Source organism: Zootoca vivipara, chromosome 15, assembly GCF_963506605.1.
Source record: "Zootoca vivipara chromosome 15, rZooViv1.1, whole genome shotgun sequence".
Lineage (NCBI taxonomy): Eukaryota > Metazoa > Chordata > Lepidosauria > Squamata > Lacertidae > Zootoca > Zootoca vivipara.
The window spans coordinates 11,912,030-11,931,748 of record NC_083290.1 but is presented as its reverse complement, the minus strand read 5'-3'; the positions used below and the strand labels follow the sequence as shown (position 1 = coordinate 11,931,748).

Sequence of the window (19,719 nt, the reverse complement as noted above, 5' to 3'; positions counted from 1 at the left end):
TAACTTGGGGGGGGGGTTGCCTGCACATGTGTTCTGCCACAGTTCAGAGGGTTGACTCGGAAGCTGTCTCTCAGTTGCGTGGCAGTTGGCGCCACTTGCTGCCTCTTGCTTGAGCAGGGTTCCCTGCCTTTTTGGCTCTTACGCTCTCTTTATTCTCCTGTTTGTGAACTGCCTTCCTTTGCCCTGTTTGCTGGAGAAGATAACGGCGTTACACTTCTCCTCTTGTCCGTTCTCTTTATTTATTCCTCTGTTTTCTACTCTCTTTCTCCCTCTCCCCATTTTTGTTGTTGTTGTTCTTTTTCCCCCTTTCCCTTCTGTGTCCTTTCTTTTATTTTCTCCTCCCGACCAGACCCAGACCCAGCTGGAGCATGCCCGAATACGGGAGCTCGAGCAGAACCTCCTGTTTGAGAAGACACAGGCTGAAAAGCTTCTCAAAGGACTGGAGGACTCCAGGGTAATCTGTCCCTAATGCTCCCCTCCCCACAAAACGGTCTCATCCTGCCCTGCTCCACGCAACACAATGCCTGTGGATCAGATCGCTTGCATTCGTTTTGATACCAACAAATCCTTAACAACAACCCCCCCCCAAAAAAAACCCCACCACTTTCTGTTTCTGTTGTTTTGGTCTTCAGCTTTCATTATTTCATTTATTACATTATATTTGCAATCTCCACTCTTCCTCTTCGCCCGCTTCCCCACCCGCTCTCTCCAACACCCTGCAGAGGGTCGCATTTTGCAGTTTTGCCTTCTCTGTGTCTGTAAAAGGCAAACCCCTCCTTTTGGTTTTGTGTTCTTCAGCTTCTCATGCAACATGATAACCACCAGGACTGGAGCAAACCGCCATTTGCCATCCGATTTAACCAATCGATAATCAATCGCTGGCCGAATACAGGGGGCCATTTACCTGGCAGTGTGTGTGTGTGTGTCTACCCACCTTGGCAGACTGGCCCCTGTTCTCATTCCACCTGGGGAGTGAGGAGAAGGGTTTTAAAAACGATTCGCCATATATCCTCACCAACCCAAAAAGAGGGTTGGGAACCATAGCTGCCAAGTTTTCCCTTTTCTCGCGAGGAAGCCTATTCAGCATAAGGGAAAATCCCTTAAAATAAGGGATAACTTGGCAGCTATGGTGGGAACGCCTTGGCCACCATCTTCCCAAGCAGCTCTGCCATGGAATCATAGACTTGTAGAGTTGGAAGGGGTCCCCGAGGGTCATCTAGTCCAACCCCCTGCCGTGCTGGAATCTCAACGAATTGTCCATGCTCCTTGATAAATGGCCATCTGTATTCGTCCTTTCATCATCGCAGAGCTCTTCAGGGCCCCAGGAAGTATGCATCGAAACCAAATTCCTGTAGTTGTGGGTCCGAAATCCAGGAATGCAGATTAAACTGGGCGCACATTTGCTTAACTGTAAAAATGGATGTGGTGTTGGGTGCCAGAGTATCATTGGGTGCTTGAAGAAGGCCGTGTGTCTCTGGTTCTCTGTCTGCCTGCCTCCAGTTCCGGCCTCCTCTCTGAGGCTTCCTCTCTGCCCCATCCCCTGCCTTGCTGAGGTTCTGTGAGCTGTTTGGAACTTGTGTGACTCTCAATTTCTGCGTGGACGTCTTTCCAAGTTAGCTTATTTCCTGTGCGCTTTTATTTATTCATTTTAAGCACCTGCAGCCTACTCTTTTGCCGAAAAGGCCCCTAAAGCAGCTTACCTTGGACAAGGCAGTCTCTTGCCTGTTACGACACAAAAGGAAAAGGGACGAGGAGGGAAGAGGGGGCGGAATGGGTGACTTTCTAAGCAACTCTGCAATTCTGTGTTTGCAGCCATGCGTGGATCTGGTGGGGTTGGTTTGAGATCGGTTCCTTGAGATTTCCTGCCTCTGAAAGGGCCTTCCTTCCATCCATGACTCGCTAGCCAAACATGCTGCTGCTTACCGTACCCCGCATTAAGCTAGCCAGCTGCTTCCCAGCCCATCATTCAACATTAACCATGGTCAGCAACGCGCTTCGCATCGAGCACCCTTCTTGACCCCTTCCTTTCTCGATCTCGGCTAATGGCTCCTTCTAACCGATTTGTCATGACTTGGTTTGTTTGTTTCTTGTTTCTTTTTTAAAAAAGGGCGCTTCACCCTTTTACACCAGGGTAAGCCATGTGGCAGTAGAGGGGACAAAGTTAACTGAGCAATGAGCAAAAGCAACTCTGGATGTTACCTGGATCATGTTTCGTTGTTAAGGTGTTCCTTTAGCCCCAGGAAGCAAGGGACCAAAGTTGGGGTGGGGCAGAGTGCTGATGTTTTCATTGACGGCCGTGCAGCGGGTCACCGCTGTTCCCACTTGACAGGTGGGAAAGACTGAGGTTGATTGATGGGGCAAGGTGTGTGTGCAAGAGAGAGAGAGCGTGTGAGCTTTCAGGAGCCTGCCTGTGCTGGCTTGCACACGGAGCAGAATGGGTGGGAAAACCGTGAGCACTTCAGACTGCAGGTGTGGAAGGAATCTTTTTTTAAAAGTCCTCTGTGTTTTGTCTGTCTGTAAGGCTGCCATTCTTTGGAATATTTTTTTTACACCACTTTTTATTAATAACTGCAATGTTTTCTTTTATATTACAGTGGAACCTCGGTTGTTGAACGCTTCGGAAGTCAAACGTTTTGGCTTTTGAATGCCGACAACCTGGAAGTGAATCCTTCCATTTTTGAACACACCTCAAGTGTCGAACGGCTTCCGAGGCACATTTCTCCATGTTTTCAGTGGATTTTGACTGCCCGTTGCACCTCGGTTGTCGAACATTTCAGAAGTCGAACGGTCTTCCGGAACAGATTACGTTTGACAACCAAGGTTCCACCGTACAGTATTGTTGCAATCTGTTTAGCAGTGACGTATCCAAACTTTTTTCAAAGCGGGCCAGATTTGATGAAGTGAAGGGCCGTGAGGGCCAACCAAAGTTGACTTTTTTAAAGGATTTCACCCCAGGAAATAAACTGCCACAGGGGCTGTATTAAACCGACCGGCAGGCCGGATTAGGCCCCTGAAACGGACTTTGGACATGCCTGGCTTAGAGGGTTGCTGTTGCTTTTTTTTTTTTTAAACAGCCAGCCAGTATATAATTGTTGTTAAATTTAAATTCATTCTAATGAAGAAAATTAAAAAATAAGCAAGGAAGGGAGGCCCAGCCTCATCCACTCCTAGGGACCCATTGTTTTGGGGTGGCTTTTTTTTCTTTTGGCAATACAGTGGTACCTCTACTTACGAATAACTCTACTTATGAATGTTTCTACTTACGAATGGAGCTCTGTCCGCCACCTTGGATGCGGTTTAGATAGGATTTTTTCTACTTACAAATTTTTAGATAGGATTTTTTCTACTTACGAATTTTTAAATAGGATTTTTTCTACTTACGAATTTTTTCTCCCAATGCATTCCTATGGGATTCGACTTACAATTTTTTTCTACTTACAAATGTGCGTTTGGAATGCATTAAATTCGTAAGTAGAGGTACCACTGTATATGGCTTGCCTCCATATGCACACATGCACATACTGCCAGCCACAGGGATGGGGGATTTCACAACTGGTAATAGGCCACGTGGGACCCGGGACAAAATGATGCTATGCCAAGCTCTCCTGTTCTGGGTGCCAGCTAGCCCATTTTCCTTCTTCCAGGCTATTGACAGCCATCCCTAAATTTTGGGGCTTCGGCGTAATGCCAGTGGCAAGGATCCTTTACCTAGAAATATTACTGCTGTTGTAAAATGACATGGTGAGAGAGAGAGAGAGAAAGAGAGAGGTGAATGCTTACCCTGGTGCAAAAAAGAAGAAGAAAAACCAAATCATACTTAAAAAGGAAGGTTCTATTTGCATTAACAATGTACTTAGACATTTGCCTTCCCTCTGCTGAGAGTCTTTTCATACAGCACCCAGCTCGGTTTTGCCACCAAATTCCCAACTTTTAAAATGAAGTTTGCGTTAGCTCTTTCGCCTGGCGCAACAGGCATCCAGTTAAAACAGGGGTGGCGGGGAGAGCCTATATTCCTCAGATGTTGCCGTACTACAACACTCATCATCCTCCACACTGACCATGCTGGCTGGGACTGATGCTCGGCAACATCTGGAGGGCCACAGATTCCCCCACCTGCACCTAAAAATATATTGGGCTGTCTCTTATTATTATTATTACCGTTATGATACACGGTGTGAAAAGACCCCAAAAGAAATGGGCAAGTACGGAAATGCAAGGGCTAACTTTGCATATATGCGTTTATCGTTTATTTTATGCGTTTATTTTATCTTCCAGCTGACTACGGTGGCCGAGAAATCGCGGATCCTCCAGTTGGAGGAGGAGCTGGCCTTAACACGAGGCGAGGTGGAGGAACTCAGGCAGTGCTGGAAGAACACCCATTCTCCGGATTCTCCGGACCACAGCCTCGGCTTGCAGACAGAGGCCCTGCGCCTCCGCGACCAGCTGCTTTCCACTAACAAGGAGCACCAGAAAGAGAGCAGCCAGCTGAAGGAGAAGTACGAAAGGACGCTGAAGAAGCACCAGGAAGAGATCGAGAGGCTGAAGGCCCTGAACGAAAAGTACTCTCAGGAAATCGTGGACCTCAAGCAGAAGGTCCAGCAGGCCACCAACGAGAACATGGGCCTCATGGACAACTGGAAGTCCAAGCTCGACACGCTGGCGTCCGACCACCAGAAGTCGCTGGAGGGCCTCAAGGCCACCTTGAACACGGGCCCTGACAGTCAGCACAAGGAGATAGTGGAGCTGAAGGCTGTGGTGGAGAGCATCAAGTTGGAGCACCAGCTGGAGCTGGAGAACCTGAAGGCCAAGCACGACATCGAGACGGCCGTCCACGTCAAGGAGAAGGAAGGCCTGAAGCTGAAGGTGCAGGAAGCCAAGGAGGAGGTGGAGGAGAGCGACAAGAACTGGAAGCAGCAGCTGGAGGCCAAGACCAACCAGCACCTACTGGAGCTTCAGGACCTGAAGGATAAGTGCCGAGACGCGGATCTCCGAGCGCACGAGCTGGAGAAGCTTCACGGCGACTATGAGGATCAGGCGCAGGCCATCGCTTTCCTGAGAGAGCAGATCGCTCTGGCCGAGAAGAAGATGCTGGACTACGAGACGCTGCAGAAGACGGAAGCCCAGAACAAGCAGGAGATCCAGCGGCTGCAGGAGAAAGTCCTTGTGCTGGAGAACAAGCTGCAGGCCACAGAAGCGCTTCATCCTTCTCAGCACACCAACGTACGTTGACTGGCCCGTCTCTCGGCAACTGGTTTCCAGCAGCTTCCTCCACACACCCCTTTAATTGTCTTTAAAACTCCTGAATGCATTTACAAAGATGTTAACACACGTCTGAGGGTTTGGAGCTGGCAGTAATGTTTTCTCCAAAACCAGGGCCGTCCCTAGTGTTAGACAAAGTGAGGCAACAGCCTCAGGTGGCAGACGTTTCCAAACATTCCCCTCTGTTGCAGGACAGAGCTTTGCCTGCTACGGGTCCTGTCTTTGCAGGGCTGGATTAAAACCTTCAGAGACCCTAAGCACTTAAAAGATTTTGGTGCCCCCCTATATATCCAAATCAAAATATAAACAACAATAAACCGTGAAATAAGATTTTGTTTTTCGAAATGAAACGAAACCTAATGCAAGATAGAAAGCGACGTTTATTGTCGTATGCTTCCCCTTCTAAAAGAATGCTAGGTTTGGAGGAGCAGAGGCAGAATGAGAAAGTAAGGTGGGAACTCTAATAAAGGCAAGGAGTTTGTGCTGGGTCCAGGGGCAGAACGGAAGCCAGCATTCGCGTCTGGGGAGGCAAGGAAGCAAGCAAACGGAAACCGCATAGCACAATACAGACCTGCGTAAGGAAGAGCTGTAGCTCGGCGGCCAACTGGCAGGCTGTTCTGAAGGTGGCTCTGCCTCTTGGGTCAACAATAGCTGTTTTCAGGTCCTGCCTTTATTGGAGCCCCAATCCACCTTTGGGAAAGAGCCCTCGTTTCATGTCAGAAAGCCCTATGCTCAGTCCCCGGCACTTCTTCTTTAGAACCATGAGGACTAGAGTCTTACTTTTTATGCAGGTGGACAGTAATTCAGTGGCAGAGCACTTGGTTTCAGTCAGGTTTAGTCCCCAAGGGCAGACCCTGCTTGAAACTTTGGAGAGCTGTTGCCAGCCAGTGTAGACCACACTGAGCTAGATGGACCAGTGGCCTGACTCTGTGCAAGGCAGGGCCTGTCCTAGGTGCTTCTGACCAGGCTGTGTACAGAGTTCTCTGTTCCTTTCTCTAGTATGGGCACAATCCCTCTGACGCCTGGGGAATGTGTACAATGGCCAGTTGTGCGCATTCTCCATTTGATTCGCACGAGCCAAGGCACACCTGAAAATTTCACGCTTGCGTGTTTTAATGTTTGTTACAGATGATTGAAACCAATGACATTTCAGAAGAGAAGATCAAAATGAAGCAGACCATGGAAGGTAACTCTCCCTAGAAATCAGACATGCTGCGTTAATTCCCAGAGGCCAGCCTAGAAACCGGCTTAATTTCGGGAGGCTATGAATATTCCTCTAATGTTTCTTGCTTCTGATGTTTGAGCCTATGTTTTGAGTTTTGTGAATTGTGCTATTCCCTACCTCCCTGTAAGCAGTGCTGGATTTACTTATAAACTAAACAAGCTATAGCTTAGGGCCCCACTCTCTTGCCCCCCCCCCAAAAAAAATTGAAGTAAAAAAAACCCTGGGTGTACATTTCCAAAATATAAGATAAAAAACAAATAAAATAAAACCTACATACAGCAACAGTGTTTTGTGTTGTGTAGGCTCCTATGCTGTAAGTAATGGGCCCCACCTGCTAGCCTGCTCCCTAAAATATCTCTGGTTTGCTCATTTCTATATACAGTGGTACCTCGACTTACGAACGACTCGACAACCGAATTTTTCGACTTACAAATGGGGGTAATGGCCGCACGCTTACGAATGTCTCGACATCTGGAAAAAAAACCATGGCGGTTTTAGATAGGGATTTTTCGACTTACGAATTTTTAGATAGGGTTGCTTCAGCTTACGAATTTTTCCGTTTTCAATGCATTCCTATGGGAAATCGCATTTCCAATGGCATTTTTCAACTTACGAATTTTTCGACTTACGAAAGTGCCTTTGGAACGGATTAAATTCGTAAGTCGAGGCACCACTGTATAGGGTCCCTACATTCTGCATGGGCTGGTTGCATGGTGACATGTGCAAATGGACCTATTAGGTCCATAAATTATATATTTGACACAAAAAACAGCAACAATTCGTTGTTGACAAAGGACAGCTGGACATATAAAGGGCCCCATTACCTTTAGTAGCTTAGGGCCTCATCAATCTAAATCCGGCCCTGCCTGTAAGCCACTTTGAGACATATAGTGAAAATTGGGGTGTTAATCCCTTTAAAAAATTAATAAATGAAGCCCCTAATAATATAAGCTTGCAAACGCAACAGGTGACCCGACTCAACTCCTGTCCTCCTGCAGATCTCCAGGACAAGCTGAGTAAGAAAGATAAAGAAGTGTCATCACTTGTCTCCCAAGCAGACACACTAAGGACTCAAGTAAGTGGTAAGTTTGCTTAGGCTTGTGTTGGTCAGATTGACAGATAATTTCAGCTGGGGGTGGGTGGCGAGGACGGACATCTATTTTAGTCCTCACTTTAATGGAGGTGCCAAATCTACATCTGGGCAGTACCACTTTAGAGCTGAGAGGAGGGCTCTCACCATACCTGCCAAGTTGCTGTCAGAGAAATAAGGGACCGGGCCGGAAATAGCAGACCGGAAGTAGTGCTGCCGCCATTTTGGAACTGGGCGAAGCATGCTCAGAAGTGACTTTTGATGCTGCTTTGCCCAGTTCCAAAATGGCCACCGCGCCAGATGTCGCACTGCAGCCATTTTGGAACTGGGCAGAGCAGCATCAAAAGTCGCTTCTGAGCATGCTCCGCCCAGTTCCAAAATGGCTGCCGCGCCAGAATAAACCGGGGGGAAAAAATCTGTTTTTTCAGCTAGGAACAGCTGGAAAAACAGGGATTTCCCAGGGAAAACGGGAGACTTGGCAGCTATGGCTCTCACACAACTGATGTGAATTGCCTGCACATGGAAACCAAGCAGCTCAGGGAGAAAGCAAAACTAGGGCCCTTCCCTGTGTGCAAAACCCGACAGTCATTGCTGGAAGGAAAGGCCAGCTTTTAGTATGTGCTAGTGGCCAAAATTGTGGAAAGTGGTATTTCTGATGTTTGATGGCTCATAATGCTGGTGGTGTTTTTGTTGTTGTTTTTTAAGAATAATACAATAAAATTACGTATCATCAGAAAGACAGTGTAAGGCAGAATAGAATCCAACAAATGGTTTTGAATGATCCTTATTCTATAAAAAGTTATAGCCAGATAAAAGGAGTTATACACAGAAAGTATAACTTCTCACCATTTCTGTTAGTACTTTATGTGGAAAGCTTTTGCTGCAATTACAGCCCTGCAACCATGTCCCATGAACCAGGGATTTTAGTTCATCAGGTGTTATAATGTAAAAACAAGATTGGATTATTGCTTCTATCAATGCTGCTTTATTCCTTGGACGCTTCTACCTAACAAGTTTCTTTAATCGGCTCCACAAATTTTCTATTGGATTCAGGTTAGGGCTATTACACTCTGTCATTGGTCAGTTTTGAGTTAAGGAAATCCACTTCCGGTTACATAAGGCAGACATGCTTTCTTTTTTTGGTTATTTGGCTGGTTAAAAGATAATCCAACGTAGGGTTGCCATATTTCAAACAGTGAAAATCTGGACAGAATTTTTTTGAGCTTTTTTTGGGGGGGGGCAAAAACTTTGACGTTCTAAAGCTAATTTTATGGGAAATCGGCAAAAGCGACACTGCCGGCATTGGTTGCCATACGTCCAGATTTTCCCAGATATTTTTCTGATTACTGCCCAGATGCTGCTGCTGACTGCAGTATTCCGGATACGTCCAGAAAATTCCAGCCGTATGGCCACCCTAATCCAACACAGTTTGTTCCATTATATCCTGCATTAAACTATCTTTCTAATGATGTATAATTTTATGGTATTATTCTAAAAAAGACTGATGTTATGAGCTGTCAAACCTTAGAAATACAAATGTCCTTAAAGCTTCCCACAAGTTTGACCACTAGTATGGTCTCTCACAGTCTCCCTGTAGCTATAACAGCCTGAACAAAAGAAGCTTTTAAAGAAAAACACCCAGCCCCAAAGAAAGTGTTTCAAATTGGCTCTACCATTGATTTAATACTTCTGCTGATAAAAACGCCACCCTGTGTACAAACCCGAGTACACAGAAAACTAAGAGAATTCAATTGTATTCTGTTGCATTAATACCCTGCTTCTCTTCCATTGTGCCAACCCTAGGTGGTTGCCACTCAAAAGATGCAGCATGAAAGGGAAAAGGGTTGGGAGGGAGGAGGAAGAAGAAAGAAACACAGGCACGAATTCCGTATATTCCACCTTCCTTCCATCATGGAACCCAAGGCGACATGCATGTGGTTAACCAGACCCAGAGCTGCTTAGCTTCAGCAAGATGGCCTCAGATGACAGTGTGGGATGAATAGATGGGGACAGAGATGTTACTAGGGACTCGCCCTCTTAGGAAGGTGAAAGGTCCCTCTCCTCTGGTTGGGAGGGCCCTGGACGGGATGTTGAAGGTTCCCCTCTGCAGCTTGCATTCGGTTCCTTATCCATGTCTTTCCAGGGAAAGGCCAGGAGGCCAGTTTTGGTGCTCATGACATCTGAATGTAAAATAGTCTGTCCTGTTCTCACACTGGCCAGCCAGGTGCTCCTATGGGAAGCCTGCAAGCAGGACCTGATTGCAAGAGCGCTCCCACTTTCTGCAATTTCCAGCAACCAGGATTGAGAAGGGCTGCACTTACGATGAAGTCAGAGTAGGATCATGGCAGCCTCGGAGCAGGGACCGCAAACTCTTTAAGAACAGGGGTGGTGGCCTGCCAAATTTGTGGCACTACATCTCCCATCATTGCAGGGGCTGCTGCGAGTTGCAGTCCAGCAGAGGACCACTGCAGTTCCCGATCCCTGTCTTAGGGAGGAGCTTGCGTTGCCTTGCCGAGAGAGAGAGAGAGAGAGAGAGAGAGAGAGAGAGAGAGAGAATCTGCTTTACTTTGTCTCTCCCCACCCCCTCAAACGCACACACTTTCCTTTCGTCCGGCAGCCTTGGAAAATAGATGCAGGAGTACCGAGAGGAAGGCAGATTCTTTGTTGAAAGAGAAGAAGAGGCTGGAAGCCGAGCTGGAGACGGTGTCTAGGAAAACACATGATGCTTCTGGCCAGCTGGTCCTCATCAGCCAGGAGCTGCTGAAGAAAGAAAGGTCAGTCTCCTCCGGCGGCTTAGCAACCCCGCCTTCAGCTTCCAACACCTCCTCTTCCAGTTCACCCACTCATCGTTGTCCCACCACCACTCCCTGGGCTCTGAGCCTTCCTTTTTTTTATAACTTTTTATTAGCACTTTAATCATTTTATACATATCAAACATAACCTTTTCGAACATTCAAATACAAGGTTCTTTTGAACCTTCGGACCGCCTTCCCTCCCTCCATGGATTCCATGTTTAAATTTAAGTTTGCTGCATCTTTTACCATTATCTATCTATCTTATCTATTCGGGACGCAGGTGGTGCTGTGGGTTAAACCACAGAGCCCTAGGGCTTGCCGATCAGAAGGCCGGTTCGAATCCCCGTGACGGGGTGAGCTCCCGTTGCTCGGTCCCTGCTCCTGCCAATGTAGCAGTTTGAAAGCACGTCAAAGTGCAAGTAGATAAATAGGAACCCCTCCAAGCGGGAAGGTAAATGGCGTTTCTGTGCACTGCTCTGGTTCGCCAGAAGCGGCTTTGTCATGCTGGCCACAGTCAGTCACAACTGGACCTAATGGTCAGGGGTCCCTTTACCTTTTTACCTATTAATTAACTGTAATTATCATACATAATTCCACATTACAAGTGTCTTTACATCCCTGCCAAAGATTTTAACTGTTTACAGTGGTCTTTTAAGTAAATTACAAATTTACTAAATACTTGATCTTCCTGGTTTTGGATCTTCCCCGTCAGTTTTGCCATCTCCGCACACTCCATCAGTTTCATCTTCCATTCTCCTTTTGTGGTTACTTCTCCTTCCTTCCATCTCTGGGCTAGTAGCATTCTCGCTGCCGTTGTTGCGTACATAAAAAGTCTTTTATCCTCTCTCGGTAACTCTTCACCTGTTGGACCTAACAAAAAGGCTCTGAGCCTTCTCCCCTTGCAAGTTCCTCAGCTGGTTCCTCTCACCAATCCTCTGCTTCTAATGAGTCTTTGACAATCCTTGACAAGCTCTCCCCCAGCCTTCGGACAGTGAAAGGGCACAGTGCCGTCAGAAAAACCTCCAATGTTTATGTATGCGGAGAACACTAGCATTGGCTCCCAGTACGTTTCCGAGCACAATTCAAAGTGTTGGTGCTGACCTTTAAAGCCCTAAACGGCCTCGGTCCAGTATACCTGAAGGAGCGTCTCCACCCCCATCGTTCAGCCCAGACACCGAGATCCAGTGCTGAGGGCCTTCTGGCGGTTCCCTCGCTGCGAGAAGCCAAGTTACTGGGAACCAGGGAGAGGGCCTTCTCGGTAGTGGCACCCGCCCTGTGGAACTCCCTCGCATCAGAAGTCAAAGAGAAAAACAACTTCCAGACTTTTAGAAGACATCTGAAGGCAGCCCTGTTTAGGGAAACTTTTAATGTTTAATAAAATTTTAATGTTTTGTTGGAAGCCGCCCAGAATGGCTAGGGAAACCCAGCCAGATGGGCAGGTATAAATCATAAACTATTATTTATTTATTTATTTATTTATTTATTTATTTATTTATTTATTTATTGATATTCTCCTGGCTCTCTCCCGACAGGAGCCTGAACGAGCTGCGAGCTTTGCTCATGGAAGCCAGTCGGCACTCCCCTGGGCCCGAGCGGGACTTGAGTCGCGAGGTGCACAAAGCCGAGTGGAGGATGAAGGAGCAGAAGCTCAAGGACGACATCAAGGGACTCCGGGAAAAGCTGATCATCCTGGTAAGCTGGTGGAGAGCGGGGCTGGGCACCCAGAGCATTGGGGGGGGCCTGTGGCGGAGGGCTGAAGGCTTGACCCAGGTGACGCTGGACTGCTGCGATGCTCTCTCTCTGGAGGTGCCTTTGCAAGCGGACTCTGGAAACCTCTCTTGGCTAAAAAGGCCACATGTCCCCCTCTGTACTGCTGAGCTTCGGTCCAGTTCAGGCACCCCCAAACTGCGGCCCTCCACATGTTTTGGCCTACAACTCCCATGATCCCTTGCTAACAGGACCAGTGGTTGGGGAAGATGGGAATTGTAGTCCAAAACATCTGGAGGGCCAAAGTTTGGGGATGCTGGACCAGTTCATTGATTCTACATGTTGCCAGACATTATGGTTGATGGTCAGGAATGATGGGAGTTGTAGTCCATCAGCAACATCACAGGTTCCCCACACAATTCCAAGTGCCGCCATTGGCACCTCAATCCTGCAACCTGCAGCCTGAACTCATTTTATGAGGCCCCCAACCCCCCCCATGGCGACGTACACACCATACATTTTAAAGCACGCACCCCTCCCAGATTCATGGGGACCGCAGTTTACCCCTCGCAAAAGCTACAGTTCCCACAAACTACCATTTTCGGGATTCTCTTGGGAAAACCATGCCTGTTTGAAGTGGTGTGATGCAGATGTATTGTGCAGATGGGGCCTAAATTAGGTCCAATCAAATGATTGATTGGACACTACCAATTATTAGAATTGATGGATGCTCGTACGAGCAATAGTTCTTTTCATGAGACTTTTTAGATCAGGGAGGTAGTAGCTCCTCCTGTGTCAGTAAAATGGCAATTTGTGAATGCCACCCACCCACCTTGTTATGAGAAACATCATAAACTGGCTCTACTCTGTGCTTTTCGTTTTATGCTTGACTGCAGAACTCTCTAGCGGTAAAGAGTTGTATGAAATGCCTATCGAGCACAACTAGCAACACACCCCATTTACAAACAGTGTTTGTAGGACTCAAAGCACTTAGGGTTGGTTGGTTGGATTTAAGTATTAATATGTATTATCAATAATCTGCACAGCAGACCCGTCTTTCATAGAATCATAGAGTTGGAAGGGACCTTTACGATCATCTAGTCCAGGCATGCCCAACAGGTCGATTGCGATCTACTGGTCGATCGTGGGGGTGTCCGTGGTCGATCACGACGCTCCCTGGTGTGTCACCCCCCCCCAAAAAAACCAAAACAAAACAAAACCTCAACAACTTTTGTTTCTCCAAAAACTTAGGCTTCCTAAAAAAAGCTCAACAACTCAGGTCCATTCTCCAATGACAATGGGCAGATCACTGCCTGTTTATTTAAAAGACTGAGTCTCCTGGAAGTTGGACGTCCCTGATCTAGTCCAATTCCCTGCAGTGCAGGAATATGCATTTGTCCCATATGGGGATCGAACCGACAACCTTGGCATGATCAGCACCACGCTCCAGCCAACTGAGCTATCATGGTAACTGAGCAGTGCAGTATTACTATGAATCCCATGTTGCAGAAGTTGAGTGAGAAGAAGTGCCTTGCCTAAGGACCCGTTCCTCAGTGCACGGCAGGAGACCAGAACTGGTGGCTTCTGGTTTCAACCTCAGCCCCTTGTCCGCTCTTCAGAAGGTTCCTCCTCTCGATGAATAGGCCCCCAATGTTCCTGTTCGCTTCTTTTTTAAAGAGCTGGTTTAATATTTGTTTAAATATAACCTTTAGTAATAATACTGTTGTTGTTTTTTAATAAAAAAAATCTTACCTCCTCCAGGATAAAGAGAAAGCAGTAACAGACCAGCGACGATACTCCCTCATAGACCCTTCATCCGAGTCCGAAGTCCTCCGGTTGCAGCACCGGCTGGTCAGCACGGAGGATGTCCTGAGGAATGCGCTGGAGCAGGGCCAGCAGATGGAGAAGCTCGTGGAAGCCATGAGAAGCTGCTCTGAGAAAGCACAGGTGGGTGTTGCCTTCCACATGGCGTCTCTGTTCTCCCCACCGGGCAGATTCCCTCTTTTTTCTTTTTTTAAATTTCATTTATGCTTTTCAGGTTTATACATTTCACTAATTTCACAGTCATTTTAACATTTCAAAACTTGACTTCCTTCCCCCTCTTCCTGCGGTTCCTTAAATTTATTTTTAATACCTTCTGCATATCCAAACTTAATTTGCTCATGTATTCATTGACTTTAAATATATACTCTGATAAAACTGCAGGTTATTACAATATAATCCTGCCAATGTTCTTATCTGTTTACAATTTATCTGCAAATACTCAAAAAACCATTTCCATTCTTTTATGTATATATAAAAAGTTTATCTTGATTTCTTATTCTTCTGGTAAGTTTTGCCATTTCTGCATATTCCGCAAGTTTTTGTATCAATTCTTCCTTTGCCGGGACTTCTGCTTCTTTCCATTTTGGGGGCAAGTAGCATTCTTGCCGCTGTAGTGGCATACATGAATAAGCTTCTATACAGTTTAGGTGGTTCTGTCCCTATAATTCCCAAAAGAAAGGCTTCTGGGCTGTTGTCTTTTACAAACGTTATTTTAAACATTCTTTTCAATTCATTATATATCATTTCCCAGGCATATTCTTTGGTCGCTATAGCCACAGGTTGTTGCAATTACACCTTTTTCTGTAAAGGGGAAGATTGCCATGTCTTTGGCTATTGCAATTTTTCTCTCTCCAAAAAATAAGCTTCAATGCTTTTCTCTTTAATCATCTCACATCTGGATTTTTGCAGCACATAAAATTGCTGGCTTTCATTGTGCTTTGGCTATTTTTGATGTACCTTCTGATTGCTGCGCGTCCAACTTACCTAATACAACACCTCTTTCCATCACTTTTTCCACCTACCCTTTTCATTTTAGACTATTGGGAATTCCGGATCTGCTAATGGAATCCACCAACAGGAAAAATCTAACAAACAAGAGGTGGGTGATTTGAATCGTCTCCCGTGCACGGCTTCCCCGGTTTGCTCTGCTTTTTTTTAAAAAAAATACTTGCTGAAATTTACTCACACAGTAAGCATAATAGCACTAGTTACGGGGCAGGGGGAGTTAGAAGAAGAGTTAAGGGGGTCTGTGTGGCCTGTTGCCTCGTGGGTCAGGCCTAGGGCCTGAGAGACCAGCCTTCAAATTCCCCACTCGGCCATGGTGTTCGCTGGGTGACTGTCAGTTACCCTAAGCAACCTCACAGGGTTCCTGCGAGGATGAAACGGGGAGCAGAAAGAACCGTTTTCACCCAGCAGCGTGGGAGGTGGGGAGCTGGATCCATGGGAAGGAATTGCCCGTCTGCCATCTCACCTGCTGTGGACTCAGGCGTCTTCCCTAGTCAGCACAGAGCTGAGCTCTTCTGGGGAGGCACTTGGGAATAAACCAGGCAACGGGGTGGCTCTGTTGACCCTGCCTCCATCTTTAAGGATGTGGAGGCAAAGGTGCAAAATAAGAGCTAGCGTGCTCAACCTCTGTGGAGGGCTGCCCACTTCCTTGCCCAGTCCCAAACCTCAAGACATCAAGGGGATTTTTTGTTTTTCTGAATGGAAGGAAACTGGTCCATCTCTTTGGCTAAAACACCTAGGCCAGGCATGTCCAACAGGTAGATAGTGATCTACCGGTAGTTCACTAGGCGTTTGCGGTAGATCATTTGCTCCCCCCAAAGAAGCTGAACAACTGTGGCTCCCCTAAAAAAAAGCTCAACATTTTACCTCCTCCCTGAAAAAGCTCAGTAACTTTTACCTGAAACCCCCCCCCCCAAAAAATAGGCCTTCCTTCTTCCTAAAATAAACCTTTGACCTGAACCCCCCAAAAGGGGGTAGATCACTGCAAGTTTTTAACTCTGTGAGTAGATCTCTTGGGAGTTGGCCACCCCTGACCTAGGCTAAGTCAAGTGCTTAGAGACAGCTTTCTATGTGTGTGAGGAGGTGGGATTCAGTGATTAAGAAAAGACAACCTGCACATGCTCAGAGATAGTGTTATTCCATTTATCGTATTACAGTTTGACCTTTCGGAATTCAAACTGAAATGCAAGTAGATGCCACACAGCATCTAGCACAGCACATTACAATGGCTACAACGGGCAGGAAATAAATTAAGTAGTCTGCCAAGACCCTCCGCAATTTACAAGAGGTCCATGTGGGGGGGGGAGTTTGGGAATTGCTGTTCTAACTGATGCCGATTCTGTTTTACATAAACCCAATTTTTGTTTGCGGAGGGCAGAACCCCTTGGTTGAGATATTGGCATTAATTGTTAACGTGGCCGAATCTGTTCTCTGGTATGTTGCAGCGAGTTTAGAGACGATTGTAGTTAAGCAGCCTGTCAGGGGATTGTTGCAGTCCACAAATAATAACATACTGGAGATCCCGAGTCACAAGGTGGTTAGACTGGCCTCGACCAGGACCAGGGCCTTCTCAGTACTAGCCCCGACCTGGTGGAACGCTCTCTCTCAGGAGACTAGGGCCCAGCAGGAGTTGTCATCTTTTCGTAGGGCCTGCAAGACAGAGCTGTTCCACTTGGCCTTAGGACTGACTCAGTCTGACCCCGGTGTTACCCTCCCCTAAGGTTTTATCCTACAGATATTTAAATGAGGTTCCACTTGTAGATTCCCATTTTAAAATTGAATTTTAACATTATATTTAATCTGTATTTTAATTGAATTGTTTCTTTTATGCTTGTTTTGATATTTTTGTTGTTAGCCGCCCTGAGCCTGGTCTTGACTGGGAAGGGCGGGGTATAAATATTATTATTATTATTATTATTATTATTATTATTATTACTCTCGAGTAAAGACGCTCCAGTCCCCTCTGTCTTTCAGAGTTTTATTGTGCATATTATTTACAGTGCAGAGATATCAGAAAACATGACTGCCTAATAATAATAATAATAATAATAATAATAATAATAATAATATATTATTTATACCCCGCCCATCTGGCTGGGTTTCCCCAGCTACTCTGGGCGGCTTACAACAGAAAAATGAAATAAAATAATCCATTAAACATTAAAAGCCTCCCTAAACAGGGCTGCCTTCAGGTGTCTTCTAAAAATCTGGTAGCTGTTTTTCTCTTTGACATCTGGTGGGAGGGCGTTCCACAGGGCGGGTGCCACTACCGAGAAGGCCCTCTCCCTGGTTCCCCGCAACTTGGCGTCTTGCAACGAGGGAACCGCCAGAAGGCCCTTAGTACTGGACCTCAGTGTCCGGGCAGAACGATGGGGGTGGAGACGCTCCTTCAGGTATACTGGACCGAGGCCATTTAGGGCTTTAAAGGTCAGCACCAACACTTTGAACTGTGCTCGGAAACGTACTGGGAGCCAATGTAGATCTTTCAAGACCGGTGTTATGTGGTCTCGGCCTAGTCCAATTCAGAACCCGGCAATGGCTTCTTCTGCGTCTTGGACCAGCAAAAAAACCTGGGCACCCCAAAGCGCCTCCCCCTAGCCCTGCGTGTGGGCGCACGCCTCAATTCGGGCGCCGGAAGGGGCTGCGTTCCTTCTCCCGCCCTTTGGCTGGAGCTTTTCCGAAGCTCCGGCACCTCGCTGCGCTGTCCTTCCTCCTCTGACTGGGTCAGTGCCTATGCTCTGACACGTCTGAGAGCCCCCTCTCCACCCCGCTCCATTCCTCATTCCCTCCTCCTGACCCGCTGCTAGTGCTGTCACTTGGCGAAGTGCTGGTCAGGATGACTGGGGGAGGGTCCCTGTAAGGAGCCCCCCTGACACAGCCTGTAAAAACGGCTTCCCATAAAATGAAATAAATAAACCCATTGCCTTCCTTTCTTTCAGGAGAAGCACTGATGAAGGAACGGAGGTGAAGAGGACTCTATGATGCCAGGATTTGCTCCTGAGAAGAGGCAGGGCAAAGAGACGTCGCCCTCCGCCCCCTCCAAGCCCCTCTCCCAGCTGAAAACACCACCCAAGATTATTTTCAGTATTTCCGCTCTGTGAACAGGCCTGTGTTCGTAGCGCGTACTCGTAGGCACATGGGTTCATAATTTCCAAGCTGGGCCTGGTTTCCGAAGAGAGCATTGCAGCAGCTGTGTGTCCACGGCTGGATTCCTCTGCCGCCGGTTGCAGCGTCCAGTGACTGTTTTTATTGGCCTTGGTCACCTTGTGCCAGTATTATTTTTTGGGCGTGTGTGTGTTAACACCCTGCTGCATTGGCTGGCAGAATCTTCTCGTTCCAGTGCCGTGGTAGGAGATGCCCGCAACCTCCTTAGCAACTTCCCGATACACTGAAACGCCCTTGGCGTTCTGCTCCCCTTCCCCCTCCACCCCCAAGACAGAGGCTCCTTCCTTTTTTCTATCCAAACGCTTGGCAGGTCAGCGAAACGGCGGCGACTCTCCATCCCAGGATGTCGGCTGTCGAAGGCGGAAGGGCGAGATACCTCCGTGGCCTGCAGAATAGAGACTCTCTCTCTCTCAAGCTCCAGAATGTGGAGACCCTGCTCTTAATAATGTGGGATATAGGTGTGCAGGTGGACCTTTCTCGTAACTTATTTTAACTTTGGTAACTGTGGAGTCATTTGGTAATTTGGAATATATGGAATTGGTGAGGGGTGTGCAGATCTTTGCTGCTCCCCCCTCCCCCCCGTGTAGATCTTGCCTGCTTGGAGATCTCTCTTACATGAGTTGCGGGTGGGTGGGATTGCTGTGGTGGTGAACTCTGCAAAGCCCTGAAGGTGGTTCGGTCTCCCTGTTTATTTCTCTGTCACTTCACCCAGTTTGCTTTTGAAGTTCCAAGGTGGTTTTCCCCAGTAGTCAGAAGGAGGGTTTGCATTGCTGATTTCCTCCCTCCCCCCCCCCAAAAAAAAAACCACAGGCCCAGTTTATACACTTGGTGGAATCAAGAAATAAAACGCTCTCTTTTTGTCCTGAGCTGTACTGCTTTTTGGCAGCTTGGTGTGTCTGCCTAAAACAAACAAAAAATGTATCTCCTCGCATGTAGAAAGCTAGCAGTGAGAAGGGTTCGACCTAATCTTCTCCCTGCCATATTCTCCACCACCCAGCTCCTTCTCCATAGAGCAAAATGGCAAAAAAAGACAATAACGGGAATGTATAATCAGCACAAAAACAAAAACAAACTATGCTGTGATAAATCCCTGAAACGAGATACTGATAAAGTGAATAATACTAAAACTCAACTAATGAGTGCTCAAAGAAACGTAATAGGTTTAAATTTCCCAAAAGAAACTTTGATATAGAAAAGACATGAATTTCTCAAAGTAACCTCTAAATAAAGTAAACCTTGACGAGGTGCTGGCTAAGTTACTCGTTTCACTGGAAAATCTCTTATCTGTTTCCTCAGAAGGAAAATGTTTAGGGGCTGAGGTTTCTTTGTAATCAAAACCTAAACAGGAGCTGTAAACTCTGAAAAGGATTGAAAATTACATAGCAGTCAGGGATAAACTTCCCCAAGATAAGACTATAGTTGTTTAAACTAAAGGTTAGCTAACCTATGGGACAATTCAACTAATGGATTTCATTGCTCTTAGGAAAAGGGCTGTAAAAGCTCTCCTAGTTGTGATGTTCAGACTCAACAAGGTTACTTTGAGAAATTCATGTCTTTTCTATATCAAAGTTTCTTTTGGGAAATTTAAACCTATTATGTTTCTTTGAGTAATCATTAGTTGAGTTTTAGTATTATTCACTTTATCAATA

At 46.7% G+C, this 19,719-nt stretch overlaps 1 protein-coding gene across 5 annotated transcripts in view; it reads left to right on the top strand.

The window, feature by feature from the left end:
- The window catches only part of CLIP2 (CAP-Gly domain containing linker protein 2), a 75,381-nt gene extending 56,194 nt beyond the window's left edge, over positions 1 to 19,187 (top strand). For 3 of the 5 annotated variants that reach the window (XM_060268339.1, XM_060268341.1, XM_060268340.1), the window contains exons 9-16: positions 4,276 to 5,220; positions 6,388 to 6,445; positions 7,483 to 7,566; positions 10,192 to 10,348; positions 11,902 to 12,061; positions 13,838 to 14,023; positions 14,937 to 14,999; positions 17,845 to 19,187. In XM_060268339.1, the coding sequence (XP_060124322.1) occupies positions 4,276 to 5,220; positions 6,388 to 6,445; positions 7,483 to 7,566; positions 10,192 to 10,348; positions 11,902 to 12,061; positions 13,838 to 14,023; positions 14,937 to 14,999; positions 17,845 to 17,856 (1,665 nt within the window). In that variant the 3' untranslated portion in view covers positions 17,857 to 19,187. Of the gene's footprint in view, positions 1 to 349; positions 455 to 4,275; positions 5,221 to 6,387; positions 6,446 to 7,482; positions 7,567 to 10,191; positions 10,349 to 11,901; positions 12,062 to 13,837; positions 14,024 to 14,936; positions 15,000 to 17,844 lie in introns of those variants that run through there. The other 2 variants (XM_060268342.1, XR_009556802.1) reach the window with 2 other exon arrangements.
- Positions 19,188 to 19,719: the final 532 nt, after the last annotated feature.